A 20877-nucleotide genomic window follows, 5' to 3' on the forward strand; every position below is an offset into this window, starting at 1 on the left:
AATATTTGATGTTAGTAGGCATCAAATGTCACATTGAATGATGCTTCCAAAGCCAGAAGAAAGAACTGCAGCCATTGTTTATGTTTCTAACAGTGACACACCAGGAGCACACACTGTTCCCTGTTGCCTCTGGGAATACAAAATAGTTTAAAATGTGACTGACATGGATTAGAGATATCTGACATATTGAATTTCACATCAGGTGAAAGTCTAGACCAGTAGTGAGCGTATTCACATAAGCTAGTAAACAATGACTTCAGTGTCATTTTGTGATGATGCTTTTGAAAATGTAATTTTTTTCCCACACCTAATATTCACCACCTGTGTTAAAGAACAGACATGATGCTATTTCCCCCAAAATATGTTAAAGTGAAAATTTATTACACGACAAAAAAAAAAAAACGTACCCAGTATTTTTGACCCTATATGGTTTTACTTTAAGTTTGTATCTATACGAGGTTTGTGTTATATTTAATATTTTTGTTTTATATTTTAGTGTATGTTTAATATGGAAATTTCACGCAGGTACATTTTTAGTAATTCTTCTCACTTTTACTGCCAATGACTACTAATACTAATACTAGTAGAGTAGTACAGAGCGCGTGAACTGTAATGATGCCTTCAGGTGCTCCTTAAACCAATGCTTTTCACCTCAGTTTAGCTGCAGACTGTAATTTAACTAGCTGACAGTTGACAAACTGTAACTTCTGACCACTCGGCAGAAATACATATGACTGTTTTTTTCTACAAACTAGTGACACATGTTCCTTGCGCAGTGTTTTAGATACACAAAACACCAAAGAGCTCGGTTGAATATATTCACAATCAGACTGTTTAACCCGAGCGTCAATATGTCCGACCGTTCTTGAAGGCAGCACAGCGGCCGGTGAAACGGGCAGAGGGCGCGCGCGAGAGAGAGAGAGAGAGAGGGGTGTGTGACGTCATGGCACGGTGCCCCCTCCATGTTTGAGAAGTTTGAGCCGCTCCGACAAACAGAGAAACTTCCACACACTGAACCCTGTGTCTCCTCGGGACCTGTCATGGCACCGCGACGCTATTTCATGTTTCATCTAAGGTGGCCTCGCTTCGTTTGTCATTATTACTGAGTCAACCCGGTCCTTTTGAACCCGGCACAGAGCGCAGCGGGTCCTGGACTCATGCCCCCACACTCACGTTAGAATTAACGGATAACTAACGTGAAGTTGCCCGGTTCAACGTGACTCCTGGGCTCTTGGTGCGTTTAACTTCCCCCGCAGTCAACTATTGGGCTCCGTGGTTCCTCGGAGAGTCCCCGCATCCTCGGCCGGCTCGTCCCGCATGAACCGCGTCGAAGCAGCGACGAGGGGTCGGGGGCTCCGCCAGCAGAGCCGGGCTTCAGGATGAAGATGCCCCGAGGAGGACGCCTGTTCCTGGCGACGTGCCTCGGCTCGCTCCTGGTTCTCGTGCTTTACTTCCAGAGCATCACCAAGCCAGGTGAGACCTCACGTGCTGCCTCGAACGCATTAATACAGTAGTAACATGATTTAAAGAGCACATCCGGGCGGCTTTAGGAAGCAGGGGGAACAAAGAGGGTTGAACTGTAGGGTCCACGCTCAGGTACGTCTGCTTCAGGTTGTAACTTTAACTTCACCCCTGTGGACACAGAATGCTTTATTGTGTTGAGTGCTGTCAGTCAACGTGCATTTATGACTATAACATTATGACTTGATATGATAATATTTCATTAAATTAGTGTTATATGGCTACTGTACAATATACAAGTAATACCTACTTAATACTATAGTGTAGTGGCCTTCCCTCCACCTTTTAATGCAGCATTCAGGCTTTTAAATTCTTGCAAGGGTTGTGCATCTGGGGTAAAAGTTAATATACAAGTGTGTGCGCGTGCACGTGTGAAACTGAGGGCATGTGCACAGACATAATGAAACGTGAATGAAATAAAGTATGAATACGCTCACTGTGAACAGTGGAATGTTTTGAAACCCCCCTCCCCTCGACCTCCTGCATTCCTCTGCTGCAGCCCTCCTCTCTTCTCCTCTCCTCTCCTTACCTCTCCTTTGTTTCCCGGGCTCAGCCCATTCTGGACATTGACAGACAGATTGGCCCCCGGGGGAAAGCTCAGTCAGAGAGAAAGATAGGAGCGGTGGAGGTGATGGCGTTGTGTTGACCACACATGCCAGAGCAAAGTGGTACATGGACGAGCAGAAGAGAGGGAGGAAGAGGTGTTTGTAAAGAGTACAGAGGAAGAGGAGATGGTACAGAGGGTTAGTCAGTATGGCTTTTTTGCTGAGATGGAAAAGTGTTCTGATGAAATCTGCACAGCATGTTCAGGATGATGTTTTTCGCAATAATGGTGAAACACACCCTTATACAGAATCAGATGTGTCAGGTATGACACATAATCATTAAGGATGTTAAAAAGCATTACCCCCATAGTTTCTCTTGAATAGTTTCCAGCTGGAAAAGCGCAAAACCACAGTAATAAATCACTGAGCATACGGAGAAACCTACAAGTAACACACTTACGCACTCCCATTGACACCCCCACCCCCATCTAGGTGCATATATCCTTACTGTCTGACCTGTTTAGGCTTGTCTGATTTTCAGCCCCACCAGTGGCCATGCAAGCCACATAAGAGAGGACTAGTTCAGAGGATAGCAACAAAGCACAAGGTGTCCTAAAATTACTGTATATCTAGTCAGACTGGCTTTGAAAGCCAAATTTCTGGTTTACTTCTACTTTATCCAATTTTTTGTATTCCTTTCAATTTCCCAGTTCTGCTCTGTTCCAATTCACTGTGACTGGAGTACAGTGTACTGAAACAAGAAAGAAGGAACCAGCAAGTAGTATAATAATATACACTGTATCGTATAGGTTATATCATAAAATGTATTCCTTACTAATAAAAATACATTTTATTCCTTGGATTTTAGATACATTTCAATAGATGTTTCATAAAGGAAACTTTTGACAGAGGCTTTTTTGAATTGGAGACCCGACACCAACACCTGATACTTGCTTTCACTGTCACGTGTTGGCCCATTATATCCTGACCTTGACATAGTGTCACAGCCCAAACTGGAAGATAAGTTAAACTGAGTAAGAGTCAAGAATATATTTCCTTTAGGTCTGGAAATGTATATTTTTAGTGTGTTCATATGCCAGATTCTCATACATCTTGAATAACCACACAGCTGTGATCAGCCTTAGTGTGGGCGCCACATAAGCAAAAGAGAAATGTGAGTGTCCTTTCTGTAATGTTCCCTAATGGAGTCTGCAACTCATCAAGCCTCTCTAATTGTGTCTTTGAAGAGTTTACACATAGCGATTGGCAACTGCAGCTCGAGTGCATATCAGGGGCTTTTGTCTGCGACCAGCAAAACTCGTGGGCGACTGGTAAATCGGGCTGAAATCGTGTAACGTGAACTAGGCTTTAGCTGTCCATGCAATACTAAGGGAAGTACAAGAGAATTTAAGTCCTCAACCAGATAAACAGATCAAGTTCACCAGCTTCCTCTGGCTCCTCTCTTCAGGCTCATTTTGAGATTAATAGTCAGGCAGGACCTGTATTTACATAAACGTGATTTGATTGGCTAGCGTCTGCACTTGAATATTTCTTCAATTGTGATTTGATTGACTTGTACTTGCACTGTTGGCAAAGTTTAGTTTTCTTCCTCAACTTCTATCTCATGCAGCGCAAGTGTGCAGTTTGATATTTCAACCATGTGAGAAGGACTATGTTTAGATTGCTTGAAGGTAGTCTTTTTTTTCTTTAATTGTGTTTATTTGTGTTTAAACTGCAAATTAGTTTCCCAGTTACCCAAACATAACCTGGTGATGAATGACAAAAGCTTGTCAACTATATGGCAGGACTTTTCCATTGTTCCTATGTTCCTCTTTTGCGATTTCATTGTCGTCATAAAATTCCCCATGTAACACTGGGCTAAAGCCTCCCTTCCCAAAATGAGAGTGATACTTGCTGTTGCTGCATAGACATACTCCTGTTTTTGTAAGTTGAGCACAGGGACATTGTAGAACTCATTTGAAAATGCCCTAATGTTTCCAAACTACTTATCTGACAGAGCCACATCCCCCAATTAAACTCACTGTTTAATACCGGACACACAGCAAAGAGCATATTATTTTGCTGCCATTGTCTGACTTCCTGGGTTTGGCACTTAGGAATGAAATCCAAGTAATGTCTGTTGTGCTGTTATAAACTAGTAAGTTAGAAGATGTATGTGATGTTAACTTCAAGTATCTGCATTAGTGCGATTCGGATGTTAGATTATTATAAACTTTAGTTAACATAAGATCAATTATGTTCAAGGTACTCCTCACATGGATGGCTAAATAAAAGACGTAGCATGCTGCTTAAGGCTAAACCAAATCAAAAAACATTTAAAGTATACTGAAGCTCAGTTACAGGTCAATGGTGTTGGTGAACTTCTTGAATATGGCTACAACCCCACTGATTCGTTTTACTTTGAAACACATCATATGTGCTACATTTACCATTGTTGTTCACACTGCTCTGGAGTTTTTGAGGTCATATAATGGAGGCTTTTGGAAATGCTGCTGGGCTAGTCCCATTTTAGTTTGAAAACCCTGGGGTTTGCGTTTTAGTCTGCACAGACAGAAAGATACTTTTCTCCTTTGCTTCCTGGTTCTTATCAGTAATGACTAGGGTTGGGTACCAGAACTTGAGGGAATGGTAACGGTGCGCACACACATATATCTCTCTCTCTCTCTCTCTCTCTCTCTCTCTCTCTCTCTCTCTCTGTCACAGACTCTGCTAACGTATCTGATCTGCTACGTTTAAACATTGATTTGTTTGAAATAATGACACAATATCACCACATAATGATCGATACTTTTCTTCAATGAGTCAAATCTTTGTCATAGCTGCACATTCATTCATAATTCAGCTCTCACTCACGCTGTCACACACTCACACACACACAAACAGTGTGATCGGACCCATGTGTAAACTCAGACTGGGTAAAAGCAACAGACTTTGTAAACTTAGTCAATGTATGGAGGGCCAGAGGAGATGGGGGCGTGCTTGGATTGGCTCGAAGTGGTTGGCTGCGCGAAGAGCGAATGATAGAGACACAGAGGGGAGCAGTAAATTACTGACAGGGCTGGTAAAAACTTAAAAACAATCCATTTGATACCATCCAAACATGTATGAAAAGACCCAAATAAAGACTGTAAGCGAACATAGTGGAGCTGTGCATGGCTCCCTGGGTGTCTGCCTTGATGGAGCTGTGGCCGGGCTGTGTGCACTCTGACGGCCCCTGGGTCCATGCCCTGGCGCCGTGCATTGCTCCCTGGGTGTCTGCGCCATTGACTCACCATTGATCTGACTGTGTGCACTGATCAGAAATGAGCTTGGCTTGATCACATTCCAGGGGTGAGTCACATGGTCTTGCTCTCTCTCCCTTTATTTAGCATATACTCTCTCTTCACTCTCACTCACGTACTCACAGGTCCAGAAATTTGGCACCGACTGATTTAACATGAATGGGTACCCGGTAGTATAGATGTAGTTCGGTCAGTACCCTTAAAAGTACTGAATTCAGTACCCAACCCTAGTAATGACTTGTTGATAATAAATTGCCAATCTTGGCACCTATTGGCATTCGTCCGACAATGAATTTGCCTCTGGGGCAATGGCCAATATTTTGGGGCTTCCATCGTAGACCATAGAAGGCTTTAGTTATCATAAGAATAACTAATAGTTAATACAAAAAAATTATACTATTTGCAATTATTATTTGTGCTGCATACTAAGCAAATCCTGTCTCTTTCTCTAACTAGTATTTTCAGTGTAATTAATTTGAAATTAGCTGATTAGCAGGTGTTGAACATGGTTTATCTAATTTTAACTTGGTGATTTTTTTCTAAGGTTACTGAGGGAAAGAGGGAAAATGTTTTAGACATAATGAAGAAATCTCTCGAACATGTGCCATTTCCTGTCAGCCTCTCTTATTAGATACATCATAATTTGAACAAAAATAGAGATGCACACCCACTCCCTTTTTCCTCTCACTCTTTTTTATGTGGTTGTGTTGACCCAGCAGAGCTGTGGTGCTGTGTCGTTCGAGTTTACGTACTGTATGTGTTACTGTGCCAAGTAAGTTTGTGGAAGGGTGTGTGTACAGTGTGGGTATTTGTCAAAGATGGAGTAAAGTTGTCAGCATTTAAATCCACACTTGCTGTTTGACACAGGAAACCATTCAATCGTCAGCCTTTAGCACCAAAACCAAGGATTCAAACTTTTAAAGTTGCAGTGTGTAGAATTTAGTGACATAAAGTGGTGAAGTGTCATGTTGCAGCTGAACACCCCTCACCTCATCCTCCCCTTCCAAACATGAACGAGAACCTGTGGTAACCTTCAGTTTTCATAAAAACTCAAAGGGTGTTTAGTTTGTCCAGTCTGGGCTACTACAAGAAACATGGCGGCTTCCATAGAGAGGACCCCCCCTGATGTAAATATAAAGTATTTCAATATAAAGGGCCCATTCTAGGGTAAATAAAACAACAATTTGTATAATTTAGATGAAACACACTCGTGAAAACATCACTAGGACTATTTTATATAAAATGTCTGTCAATAGATCCCTTTCACCTAAATCTTACACACTGGACCTTTAAATGTAGTCTTTCTATCAAATTTCTAATTTAGTTAAAAAACTGGAGAGAGAGTAAGTTTAGTTTAAGAGGACTTCATTCTTTTGTCTGAGTTAATCAACCTTGTAGTCATCATATATGTAGATACGGTGTAGTTGCCATCATTAAAATAAGATTGTATGACATCACATGGCTGTATAAAACGTCTCCATACTCAACTCTTGCAATGTTTTTTCTCATGTGGCGAACCTGTTACTACACCTGCACCAAGCCATGTGTTGTTGTTATTGTTTACTCTGTCTGCCTTCCCCCTTCTTCTTGCCTTTGTGTTTGACATCAGACAGGAACTCTTGCAGGTTTCACATCTCCAGTACCAACCACATCTGTGGTACCCTCAGCTGGGTTCATTTCTGAATCATGAGCATATTCTCTGTTGATGGTGCAATTTGCGCTGCATTCACCCTGTCCAGCTTTGCCACTTCATTTGTTAGGCAGCTGTACACAACTTCAGATACTAGAGGGTGAGAAAACTCTTCCCTCTCTTTCCCAGCTATGAGAAACAATAGCGATTTGTCTGATCAACAAGCCAAACTGCCCGCGGGCACCTAAATAACATATTTTGAGGCTGCTTTACACCATGCCAGTGTTGTAGGTCTCAACTGATCTATCACAACTGTTGTCACATACGCTGATCAAATGTGGGATGAATTAAAAAATGAAATGCCACAGATGACTGGCAGGTTTTTGTGGGTGGTTTTGCCAGACGTCTTCAGTCTGCTGGTTCCTCAGACAGCGACGGAGTCCACCTCTCAACTCTAAGCAGAGACAACATCAATGCCTGCTCTGATGTGTTTGCCCACACACAGTCTGTGCACGATTCACAGTGTAATTTTTTTTAGCTAAACCTTTCGAAGGCACACAAACACACTGTAATCTCTGTCACTGAACACATGTATTTACCCACAAATACTTTTACTCACCCCCGTACATGTCTGCTCATACACTGACACGGTATCATCCTGTAATTGAACACATCAGTGCTACGTTATGGGCATGCATGCATATTGCCATTTGTAAAAGACAAAAAAGGTTGCGATGCCTTTAGGGTCTGTGCAATGCTGGCAGCTTTTTAGAGCATGTTGTACACCACATCCTAAACCTACTGGCTGTTTGTCCTGCATCATGTTGTCGGATCTCTAAAGGTCTATTTGTTTATATGTCAAACATGCTCTCTCTTGTAAATCACAGAACCTTCTGGCTTCTCCATTTTTTTAACCGACAACACAGAGGGTTTTGTGAAGAGGAACAACTAAAGCACTAGTTGATTTATACGCAAAGATAGGAACTGGAGGCTTGAGTTAGTGGTTGAAGATGATATTGTGGTTTCAGTGCTTAATGATTTGGTCAGACTCTGCCTCTGGTCTTACTTGTTCTTTTAAACCAGTAGCACTGGCTGGGATTGTCAAAATTTATTTTGGAGTGGAGCTGTTATCTCTTTGTGGCAACTTCTATACTTTGTAGCTTCTCTGTTATTTCAGGTATGAAGGAGTTTAGAAGGAGATTATCAGGGAGTGTTATGGTCACAGCAAAAAAATGGACTCAATCTTGTGACATGCTTGAATGCATCCATTATCTATACTGCTTATCCTCTTGAGGGTCGCAAGAGGATCTTGAGCCAATCCCAGCTGACATTTGGAGAGAGGCAGGGTACACCCTGGACAGGACACCATGTAGAGGCAAACAACCATTCACTCTCACATTAACACCACCACACAGTTTAGACTCTCGAGTCAACCTAACCGACTGTGGGAGGGAGCCAGAGTAGTCAGAGAAAACCCATGAAGACACAGGGAGAACATGCATCGAACCCTGGTTCGGCATGAGGAACCTGGAACCTTCTTGAAGTGCTAACCACCGCATCACTGTACCATCCAATGTTTCAAATTAAACGTTATTGATTTCTTTAATATCTTGAATATGACAACAAAGAAAATAGCTCGACAGCATATTGACAAATAATGACATCAGAGAAACAAAGTTATTTTCTCACCAACCCACAGTCGTTAAGGAACAGACAGCATACCTCTGAACATAGGCAGAGCAGAGTTGACTGAGTAAGTCAACTCTGCTGTTTTTGTTTCAACATATACTTTAGTTGTTTAAATAAGATTTTCTGTTTGTAGCTCACACAATAGGTCAGTGTTCAAAGGTTGACTGTACTACTAGGTAATTTTAACTGACACCTTTAAGCTGAAATAGTGACTTAATTATTGTGAATACAGTATGTTTATTGATTAAAATTACACAAATTACATAATAATTACATAATTACCTAAAAAATCAGTTACAGGCATGTTTCCTTCTGAATTTTTAACCCATTTTAAAGAATTGTGGAAGTGAACATTAGAAGGGTATGAAGGAGACTAAAAGTAGGTTCCTGTGCCATTACTAAAGGATATCACTGATCGTTAAGTCAGCCCATCTTGTTGCCCTAATTACCACCAGCTCGTAGCCTTTGGATGGTGTGACACTTTCAAATCAAGCTATGCCCAAAACAAACAGAACGTCTGGCGGCTTGACTCTCCTAGTAACCCCCTTTTTCTTTATTCCTTTCATTTGTGTCATCTTATTTTCTCTTTCAGTCACTTGCAGCTTTATTTTGAAACTTTTGCATACCTCAATCAAAGTAAACTACATCGTGGTTTTGTTTTAGCTCATGGAAACTTCCATCACGTGGGCCTCATGAAAGATAGTTGTGCAGTTAAGAGCAGTTTTACTTAATTGATGTCACAGAATCCTCTGCTCCGTTGTCACATAGGGGAAGACCAAAGCAAAAGAGATTATTATTATTTGCCAGCAGAGGAGAGCAGAGATGGTCTTCAGCTCTACATCAGCTTAAATGTTTTAAAGGGTTTGGACCCACACGATCTAAGTGTTTTAGTTAAGTTCTTGGCAAACAATGTCTGCCTTCCTGTCAACTGATTAGTCATTAGATAGTGCTTTCTGTTTATAACAATTCAGACCAGTATACAGACTTAATGGAACCTTGTTTGTCTGGGAGTATAACAGCAGTGCAGCCTCACACGCCAGGCAGACCGCAGGTTGAAAAAGTTTGTCTATGTGTAGTGAGACTGGGGCCTCTTGTGCTCTTCGTCAACTGCCAGTTGTTGTGTCACTTCCTGGAGTCTGAGAGGAAGTGGTGGTTTTCTGGCGTATGTGATAGAGCATGTAACACAAAAAAATATGTGGTTTGTGATGAGCAGATCAACAGAGAAGATGCTGACAATTTAAGTGCAGGTAAAAGCTTTGATGCATATAAAGGATACGAAAAGTCTTTCCTGAGTTAAACCTTTTATCCAACAAAAGATAGCATTACTAATGGAGGTAAAACTCTTGGCGGGCATATAACTTGTAGGGCCACTAGCCAAAGAAACATTTATGTATGCTACATTTCAAGAGAAAGGATCAGTGAAGCTGGACTTTATAGTAAACTTTGTAAAGTTATAGATCCACAAATCAAGCACCATGAGAGAAAGAAAATCCCTCTTCAAAACCGGGACAAGATGCCATCCACCCCTCAACAAGCCCACTCATTTACACCTATGTACACACGTTGAGAGATGTATCCAGACAACACACAGCTGGTGTCACAATCAGAATTATCTGCACACAACACAAAGAGTCTTTACACAGTGTCAGTTTCACCACCTTAGTAAAAGCAGTAAAAGATAAAAGACAAAAGCTGTTTCCCAATTCAGGGGCCGGATCCTTCGCAGGCAGAGCACAGCGGTGCAACTAGTCAGTTCCCTTCTTAAGGATCCTCCAAACATGGCCGACAAATGAGTCCTTCCATTCCTGCAAAGAAGGATCCAATGAGGGGTGCTTTTTTGGTCCAATCTTCCCCAGGATTCATTGCATGTGGGTGGAGGCAACATGATATCTTTGTTGGCAGCTGAGCTGCAGTAATTGCAGCAGCCCAAAGTAGTTAACGATGCAATGATAAGAGTAGGACAAGCTGGAGATGCAAATAGGAGACCAGATAGTCTAATTTCTGTTAAGCCTTTGCGGTCTACTAGGTAAAAAAACTAAAAATGCCTCCATACTGCTCATTTGGTGTCATACAAGTGTCCGTAAGGCCGACATTCAAATTCTACTCGAAACAGCATCATTTACCCCACGTGTTTAGCCTAAATGTTCGCTGATATCCTCCTCCTAGTTACTGCTTCAGTTCTCATGAGAGCTTGTGAGCATCGTGATAACTCGCGATAGCTGCAGTTACTGCTGCACAATGCCATTTTGAGTCGAAAATGAATGTCAGGGCTTACGGACACTCGGATGACACCACAGGAGCAGTATGGAGGCATTTTATGTTTTTTCCTGTATTTTTTATCACGTTTGAAGAAGTGGTCGCCAGTAACTTCAATTGTATTGGATTTGGCTGCAACACTGTTTACCCCTGAAACTATAGTGTTTTGTGGACTAAGTCACCTCACCCACCCTCCATCAGTGGTGAGTAGATAATGAGTTTTTAAAAGAGAATTTTAATTTTTTGCTGAACTATCCCTTTAAGGTGGCTAAAATGTGTTAAATCCTTAGGTACTTTGGGAACTGTTTTTCCTTTTTAGGATTCCCAAGAGATTAACACACTCAAGCACCCATGTTGTCGGTACCAAGTTAATGGTCACAGGGTGATAGGAATTCTCCACAGGCTGCTACTGCATGGAAAGTACAAGCTACTTCCTCTTCAAGGAAGAGGTACAAGCTACATGACTTCCTCTTCTTTCGGAAAATATACAGATTGGGGGACAGCGTGGTCGAGGTCCAGACAGGATGTGAATTCAAATGTGATCCGCATTTGACACACTCGTGCTTATGTTGTATTTGTGTGCAGCCCCATTGGAATATGAATTTTGTTCTTTTTAAATGGATCATTAGCATTTTGAAAATCACTACATGTTTGTAACTAATTCAGTCAGAACCAGGCAGACATGTTACACAAGAAGATACATAAATAATGAATGACCGCATGGTGGTGTCATGTAGTGATTTTGTGACAAAACCAGCGTTGTTCAAATTTTAACTATGTTACCTATACCTTAACTTTGAAGTGCGGAATGTTTGACTTATTCGCCAAATGGTGTATTTGTCTTAAACTACTCAATCTTTTCAATCTTTTAAAGAAAAGTGCTCCTCTGGTGACTTCAAGTGATATCAGCTCTGTATGTAACATCTACTCTCCCCTGCCCCTGTCTTCCCCTGATGATATCAGTATGAATGATAAACGTAGATGTTTCCTCTCCATCGTGTAGTGTTTATACTTGAAAACAGACAATAAACCTTTCATATGAGCAGAGCCTTTAAGTGTCTCTTGACCTACTTTTCCAACTTCCTGAGGAAGCGTCTTGAGTTTGCTGAAGGCTTTTCTGCTTCAGATGTGAACGGCTGTGCTGTTGACTGAGACCTTAGCTCTTTCTTTATACTCTGTGCTACCTGGCGATGACTTTTCTGTCTGATATGCCTCTGAGTTGTCCTTGCACTGTCACCTCTTTCCTTCACCATTTCGTCCTAATCATTGCTTTGTTTCTCGGAGTGCTGTAGCTTATATAAATGCATGTAACTGCGTGTGTGCCCTGTTTAGCCTATGATGTGAATTTTATACGTATCAACTAAAGCCTTTCAGCGGGGCCCAGCGCGACTTAGATGTCTATCTTTGTGTGTTCAGATGATGTGGCACAGCTTTACCCGAAGGAAGCTGAGGATTTTTGGTGATTCAAGTGTGCTCACGCAGAGGAAGGATGGTCAGAGGCAGTATCCCGGCAGTCTCAGGCTGACTGTCTATCTCAGATCCTCTTTCATGACACGCTCGATCCATCTGCTGACTAACCAGCTTTCTGATTGTTCTTCTTTTCATTTTGGTTTGTTCTCCAAAATGGCAGGAAGCTGTTATGATTTAGAGCTTGTCGCCACAGTCCCCAAGCCAACACAGAGGGTTACTGTGATTCTGTGCCATATCAAAAAACATAATTTTTTAAAAACCAGCCCAGCAGAGAAAAGGGACACTGAGGCAGACACACAGCCTCTGGTTCCTTTTAGATTCCATTCCTCTATAGAATAACCCCTCACCTTGCGTTTTATTGGCAGCTGATATGCTTTCCATATGAAGTACTTTCCATGTGAAGTGGTTTCCCTCATGCAAATATCTATATGAAGCACACTCCCCCCATCTCCCTGCTCCCCTTTCTCATTCCAGCTTTGTGTAAGATGTAAAGAAATCCACATGTGCAAAACAAATCACTTTGTGCTCAGCACCATGAGCTGCAGACACCAACACTGACTGCCATCAGGCCTGGAGAGAAGGGGGATGGGAGTTGGGTGGTGGGGGGGTAGTGGCAGGAGAAAACAGATGTGTTTATAGAGGCTGGAGGAGGGAGGGGACATGATAACAAGGTCCCCATCCTGATATTTTAACCTTTTCAACCCAGCAGAGCCTCTAGCAGGTACCAACATTACGCATGCTCAAACCCTCAGCTAATCAGCAATGCATATTTATTGTTGTTTGGTTGTGTAATGTTAGGAAATGGGTGGTGGGAGCGCTCCACATGTGCTTTGTTTTGTTTTGTCCTGCAGTTAATTTACTGTGGATGGTTAAAATAACCTTAAAAAACTGATTAAGACAAATAAGTTGCAGCAAGATCAGAGAGAGACTGAAAGGAGGAGGAGGCGTGTAACTTATATAAGAGCTACAGAAAGAGTTTGGAAGGAACACACTGTTCCTATAATGGAACCTATAGATGAACAGAGGGAGGATTTTTTTATACGAAGGATCACGTCATGACAAAGGCAGAGCAGAGGGGTGGAAAGTTAACTCTGACCGACCCTCTGCAGAAATCCATCTTTACAGTGTCATTCAAACCTGAAAATCCATGAGACATTGTGTTTCTCATTTGTACGTTACTATGAGAAGTGTGAAATAAATTTCAGTTCATTATTTAACTGATGTTGAACGCTGGGCTTATGAAAAGCACCAGTCATGCGGTCAAACTTAAATCAGTCATGACAGCGCTCACGGTGAAAATCCACTAGACCGGTTCTCTTGTTGACATAGAACCAACAACATGTAACACATTTACTGTGGTGTTACCATTTCAAATTAGTCGCGTCAGATGGTAAGGACCGAAGTGAAACACTTTTAAACACATTGTGTAAGGTTGTTTGTCTGATGCACAGCAAAGAAAAATGAATCTTCCCCTGTTCAACTGTAGAACCTGGTGTGAAGACTGTCAGCGGACCAGGGAAAAGCAGGAGAGGTCCACTGCAGACCCTCTACAATGGGGAGCAGGTGAGAGCATAAACACACACACACACAAACACACAACCTATATGTCTGTTTCTTCGGGCCAATTTATAACTCTGCATTGAATCATTGCTGTAGTCTGACATGTGCCTCTCTTGAAATGTAACAACACATCGTGGTGACACAGACCAAGAGAACTGTGATCGCTTTGCTTGGTTTTAAGTCTCATCCATATCTCAGTGGTCAGAAAAAACAGCAAACCTCACCCTCCTTCTGCCTCAATCAGTTCAATAGTCGTACACATCATTCCAACAAAGGCATAGGCTACAGCATTTGAGGGCAGATTGCATCACAGTTGCTCAACTAGGCGGTCCCATTTCGAAGGATCCTCCAAATTCGGCCGAAAAATGCGTCCTTCCGTTCCTGGTTCAAGCTAACCCAGATTCATTGATGAGACATCCAATGCTTGCACTTCAGATGTAAGTGACAGGCTTCAACCCAACAGCTAACGGTACTCATGTTAAAAAACCAAAGGGATTTAAACTGCAGGTCTGTTGCTAGGCGGCTTCGGAAAGGGCGGGACAAGCTGGTGACGCTTATGGAAAACTTTCGTAAACCAGACCTTCTCATTTCAGTTTGGCCTTTGCGATACACACACCCCTGAATTGGGACACAGATTCTGTGTTGATCCTACACAGAGATGTAAATTGGCAGATCCTACCAGCTTTGCATGAGCGAATAATTACTGGTCACACCACAAATCCTCACACAAACCCTGAATAATAGATGTGTATTTTCATTTAATGGGTCTGTTGTCTCCAGATCTTTATATGTCCTTCACTTGTGCTCCAGCAGAATCATTTTCAGTTTTTGGCAGCAGATACCTGCTGTGATGCCTGGGTTTATCTAATTCATATATGCCTGTTTATGCTCTTACCCAGAGTTTGATACCCTCTTACGTCTATAGTTTCTTCATATCTTCATCACATCTGTGAAGCTACAGCTAGCAGCTTAGCATACATACTGGAAACAGAGGCAAACAGCTATAGCCCGGCTAAGTCCAAAGGTACCTGCACCTGTAAAGCTGATTAATTTACAAGTTGTATCTTGTTTATCTGCTATGTACACAAAACTAATGTGTAAACGTTTCAGCCTGGAGCTCTTTGCAGATGTTAAACTCAAATATTACATTTCCTGTGGAACAGACGTTGACATAGGAAGAGAAAGGGTTTTAGTACTTATCCTAGATTTCTCTGAAACTATAATTTGATGAAAGATTTGGCATCTTAGTGAAGGTCTCAGCTGTGGCATATGAACATTGAGGATCACAGGAACTTGAACACTGGTTATCTAATGATGCTTATTGTCACGCAGTGGATGGCTGATTGGATATGATGGGTAGAACAGATTCAAGGCCATCACAGAGTTCACGCCGCAGCCTGCCAGGCTGGTTTAGCATGCAATACGATGGAGAATACATGTAGCCATCACATTAAAGAACATACAGTCACAAGCTGTAAATGGATTCATTGGTATATTTTTCTAAATTTGTCAGCTTTAATGAGAGAAGGGCAGATTATGTGTGTTCCAGCAGTTTTCTGTTGTTTAATATTTTTTATATTAACGGAAACTTGGCATATGCAGTTTTCATACATGATTTAAAATTATATGTAGATAAATGATGTGTATAAAAATTCTCCTCTGGACTGAAATTTCTAAAAGTTGTTTCTGTTTTTTTGCTTCTTCCTCCCTCTTCGGTCCCTCTTTTCCTGCACACTACATTGTCCTCATCCCAAGCAGCTGGAGCTGTTGGCAGCTCAGAGGTCCCTCCAAGGCCGCAGGGAGCTGTTGGAGCAGGCGTGTCTGAGCAACATGAGGAAACGCCGGGTACTCTCGCCCGAGGATCTCAAACACCTCATTGTGGATGATAAACACAGCCTTATTTACTGCTACGTCCCCAAGGTTGGTTAACATGAAGAAGTGCAGCCAGAATTCTAGACCGCAGGTTTTTTAGACCGTGTTAGATGAGGCTGGGGATGGGGAGGGAGGGGAGGAGTAATTAGATATCAAGGATGCTTGATATCTAATTACAAATGGATCACAATTATTGTGGTTTGGATGCATTTTGAGACTCTCCCTCTCAGAGCCAAGACTTAAATCTGAACACGATATATGCATATTGTTTGTTCATTTTGACTTGCACTTCACAAGGTTCATGAGCCTGCTTTGAAATGATAAAAAGCTGCTTCTTAAAAGAGTTGAACTTGCTTGTGAATCAAAGTGAACATCCACACACACTATACTCCAAACAGAAACTGCTAATACCAAAGCTGATCTGGCCATTTACAAAAAATGTGCACACAGAAAAAGAAATAAAAAGTTCAGAGTTCAAATTGTAGCCAAGAGTGTTAGCCTGTTAGGATTAGGGATTAGGGCTGTAACAGTATCAGATATTCACTTAGTAACTACAGTGTCCAAAATAATTCACAATTACAATATCACAGTATCAATTGAAAGTATTAATAAAAGACAATGATGCTTTCAGTCAATTTAATCTTTAACATAATTTTTTCCACCAGGAGGTTGTGTTTTCAGCCTTATTTGCTTGTTTGTTGATAAGATTACACAAAAAACTACTGGACTGATTACTATGAAACTTGGTGGAAGATATGGTTCAGGTAAGGGAAGAACTCAATAATTTTTGGTGCAGTTTTGAATCAGGGGGCAAATCCACGGCAGGCACATCTATGGGACTAAAATCAATGTGAAATTTGGGGCAGCTTGATAGAATTTAAGGGGACTGTTGGGCCTTAGTGGTGGTATGCGCTTTCCTGAGGGCCATTCTACTTTATTGTGGGTTTCATTATAGTTTTGGTAAATTAATTATCTTCAATATACAACAAAATACTACAAAATACTCATACCTACTAGGGTTGTGCAGATAGATGATGCTCTCATTGATGGTCAGAGCAATTATTGTTGTTGTACTGATTTACACTAATCATTGTATTATCAACATTATTTAAATAATGAATTTTTTTAATATAATGATTTTTTGGTCAATATGTAGATATTATGACATCTCAGTGTGGTGCAGTTAATGAAAACAGCAGCTTTAAGTGCCTTGATACATAAATGAAAATGTTCCTCGCTTTTATGACTTCCAGGTAGCCTGCACAAATTGGAAGCGTGTCCTCATGGTCCTCACTAGTGACGGTCGCTACACTGACCCCCTTGCCATCCCTGCCAATGAGGCGCACGTAGCTGGTAACCTCCGCACGCTGTCTGAGTTCTCAGTCTCTGAGATTAACCAACGCCTTCGCAGCTACCTCAAGTTCATCTTCGTGCGAGAGCCCTTCGAGCGATTGGTGTCCGCTTACCGGAACAAGTTCACACGTCGCTACAACACAGCTTTCCACAAGCGCTACGGAACCAAGATCATCCGCCGGCACCGGCCCAACCCAGAGGCAGAAGCACTGGAGAAAGGGAATAATGTGTCTTTCCACGAGTTTGTCCAGTATCTCGTGGACCCTCGAACCCAACGGGAGGAACCCTTGAACGAGCACTGGGAGCGAGTGCACTCGCTCTGCCACCCCTGTCTCATCCACTATGATGTGGTGGGGAAATACGAGACCCTGGAGCCCGATGCTCAGGCTGTGCTCAGTTTGACTGGAGTGGAGGGAATGCTTCAATTTCCAACATCTGGTAAGAGCACCAGGACTGATGGCAACATGGCTGCAAGCTTCTTTAAGCAAATCAGTCCTTTCTACCAGAAGAAACTGTTCAACCTGTATCGCATGGACTTCCTGCTCTTCAACTACTCCACGCCAGAGTATCTCAGGACTCGGTGAGTGACAGAGAACAAGTGACGGACGTCAGTGCTAATGATGGATCGGTCGTGATAGATTTCCTTTCACATCTCATTCACACTTTTTTACCTAAGATGATTTTTGCACTTTGCGGGTCCATCAAAGACACAGACTTGTAACTACTACTCTCCAAGAGAAAAACTGACTGGCTGTGGAGAACTTGATTTTTTAGTTTTCTATTTTCTGGTTTTACTGAACTTTGTAAGTGGAACCAAATTTCTTCCTGGGAATGAAAAAGACAATTTGTGCTTTTATCTACCAAGAATATGTCTAATTTGCTGCCAAGGGTGTAAACTTTATTGTTTAGATTTATAGCAGAGCAGAATTCAGACAGTGTTCCCAAAATGTGTTTGAAAATGCAGGTGACACATTAACTTCCCACATCTTCACAAGCAGGCCCTTCCTGTCAGGGCTGTAGGTTCTGATAGAATCAGTATTTATTTTTTTGCCATTTCTCGCCTAGAAGTAATCGAGCAAACCTTTCTCTGACTTTAATTTTTTTAAATATCTGTTACAAGTGGTTGTGGAGTTGGTGTAATATGCCCTTACCCTTGCAGCCGTGTCCGCTGCAGGAAAAAAAAAAAAGTTTTCCCATGGCTTGGTTTTCTGAGCCATAAATTCAAGTCCCACCTCAGAGGAGCAGGTTCTCCTCTCACATGGGTTTACAGGTGAATGTGCTGACACTGAACGCAGCAGATCATTTCAGAGCACCAAGCTTGAATTACTCTGGAAGGCGTTTATTTATGTATGTCAGAGCATGAAGTATTTATTGTGGGAACGTGTGGATTTGGGCTCCTGATTTTGTGAAAATGAATTTTATATGAAATGATGAGAATTTATTTTCCTCAGAGTAAACATTTGCTTGCATGGAAAGCTACTTGCTGTCTTGGCTTTTGCACATAAATTGATGCCAAATAGAAATCTTTCAAGCAACTCTAAACGTATCACATGACAGTCTTATTTTTCTGATCAAACCAAGCTGGATAACTACATCCAGAGTGTCTTGCTTTCAACAGCACTCATTGACACTATCTGATATTTCTATCTGTGAGTCATTTCCAGGGAAATACAGCCCCCGTTGAGTTTCAGTAAAAACTTGCTGCCATCCCTCCTCTATCGCTGTCTGTATTTAGCTCTGGGAAGGTAGACTGAACAAACAGCTGCATAGCTGTGGTCGGGGCCGGGTCCAGCCCAGCACAGCTCCTGCTCAGAGCTGCCCTTGTTAGGGTGAAGGCTCTGGCACATGACGGGTTAATCCACACATAGTCATGTCCACGGCTCTGAACAGCCCCGTTCAGCAACTGAACTGACTTTATGCTAATAGCTCAGAGGTGAATGGAGGAAGATGTATGTTAATGACCTGCACTGCAGGAATATCAGTCTGAACAAACAGCTGCATACAGTGTGAATGTTTAAAGGGAAGCTTCAACAATTTTACACATCAATGTGTGTTGATAGTGGTGTGATACAGAGTGTAAAGCCTATTGTCACTCAAGGCCACGTTAGCCAAAGGCAGCATAACGTTCCTGAATCTCGGATTAAACTGTCAATGGTTGAGTTGCATTGTGAGTAATGCAGGTTTTTACAAGGAAGAAGAATGTATAGAATAAAAAAGATGGTATCTCTTGTTCTGCTGCATCGTGTTTCAGACTGTCCTTTTATACTGATATCATTATTTCATGAAAAATGCAATATGTTTACGTAATTTCATTTGATGCAGTCATATCTGCTGGTGCATGTGCAAAACCAATATCTTTTAGAAAACTAGTGCAGTTAGCTAAGCTACCTTGTTTTGACTGAAAAAAAAAAAACAATCAAAGAAAGTTGTTCAAGGACAAAACGAGGACGAAGGTACTGTTACATTTTTTTAGTGTTGTAAATTCCTAAAAAACGTGCCAAGGTTTTTTTTTAATTTGTGACTTAGCACTAATTGTGAGCGAAACAGAAACAGTGGCTCCAGTGAATTCAATTCAGATCAGTTGAAAATGCAGAAACTGTTGTACAGGAGAGAATGAGATTCAACCTAAAAAAAAGATTTCCAATAATAAATGAGTGATGACTAAATATCAACTTGGGTTAAAAAGAACTGTCTTAACGAGGAGATTCTCCGGAAATGCTTTTGAACTAAATTAAAGCTTCAGTGTGTAAGATTTAGCTGAAAGGGATCTATCGGCAGAAATTGAATATAAAATAATCCTAATGATGTTTTTTCGAGTGTTTGATCATCTAAATTGTACGAATTCTTTTTTTCTTTACTCTAGAATGAGGCCTTTATATTTAAATACGTTATATTTACATTGGGAGCAGGTCCTCTCTACGGTGGCAGACATTTTTTTTACAGTAGCCCAAACTAGACAAACTAAACACCACAGGTTCTCTTTCATGTTTGGACGGGGAGGATGAGGTGAGGGGTATTCAGCTGCAACATGCAACTTCACCACTAGGTGTCACTTAAGTCTACACACTGAACCTTTACCTGAAGTTCAGGTAAAATCCAGTATGAAAGATTTGTCTCTTTTCCCCACAGTTATTTTGAAAAAAAATTGCAAATCATCAGGAACTAAGGGAAACGCAAAATACTGTTGCTGTAAAAATAAAATGGCATGGCATGGAAACACTATCTGTAATGATCATTCGTTTTTACTTTCTTGTTTTGCAGGGAAGCGTCATATCTACTTTTCTGCAGCATGTGTCTACATCTAATATCTGTAACTAACTAATCTGGACCTGTCATGTCTGTGTTCAGCTTGATATTCCTGGAAACAACAAAAATCTATGAAATCATACATTTGCAGCATGATCAGTGTGAATAATTGTGCTACTGCATGTGAAGACAATTCGGAGCAGGTCGGCACAGGTCCACTCTGGAAACATTTTAGTTTTTCTCCCTGTATTCACCCCAGAAATGTACAATATCTGAGTGTTAACACTTTTAAAAGTGACTTCTTCTATTATTCAAGCCTTACATTTTTGCATATGCCACATCATTTTATTATTATTCATGATTGCCATGGATCACAGGGTTTTTCCTTTTTAATGCTCCTCTTTGTTGCAGCGTGTGATTTAAACCATTATCT

General features: G+C 41.4%; 1 protein-coding gene across 2 annotated transcripts; it reads left to right on the top strand.

The window, feature by feature from the left end:
- The first annotated feature begins 917 nt into the window (after nt 1–917).
- On the top strand, nt 918–19436 carry LOC118111248 (carbohydrate sulfotransferase 11). Of its 2 annotated transcripts, none has more exons than XM_035159681.2 (4): nt 918–1473; nt 13900–13976; nt 15729–15893; nt 17099–19436. In XM_035159681.2, exons 1-4 carry the CDS (start codon nt 1380–1382, stop codon nt 17780–17782), a joined length of 1020 nt encoding a protein of 339 aa, XP_035015572.1. In that variant the 5' UTR covers nt 918–1379; the 3' UTR covers nt 17783–19436. The 2 variants fall into 2 exon arrangements, with proteins under 2 accessions (XP_035015572.1, XP_035015573.1); XM_035159682.2 differs by having other exon boundaries at nt 15732–15893.
- Nucleotides 19437–20877: the final 1441 nt, after the last annotated feature.

The sequence above is a fragment of the Hippoglossus stenolepis genome, chromosome 6 (genome assembly GCF_022539355.2).
Source record: "Hippoglossus stenolepis isolate QCI-W04-F060 chromosome 6, HSTE1.2, whole genome shotgun sequence".
NCBI classification, from domain to species: domain Eukaryota; kingdom Metazoa; phylum Chordata; class Actinopteri; order Pleuronectiformes; family Pleuronectidae; genus Hippoglossus; species Hippoglossus stenolepis.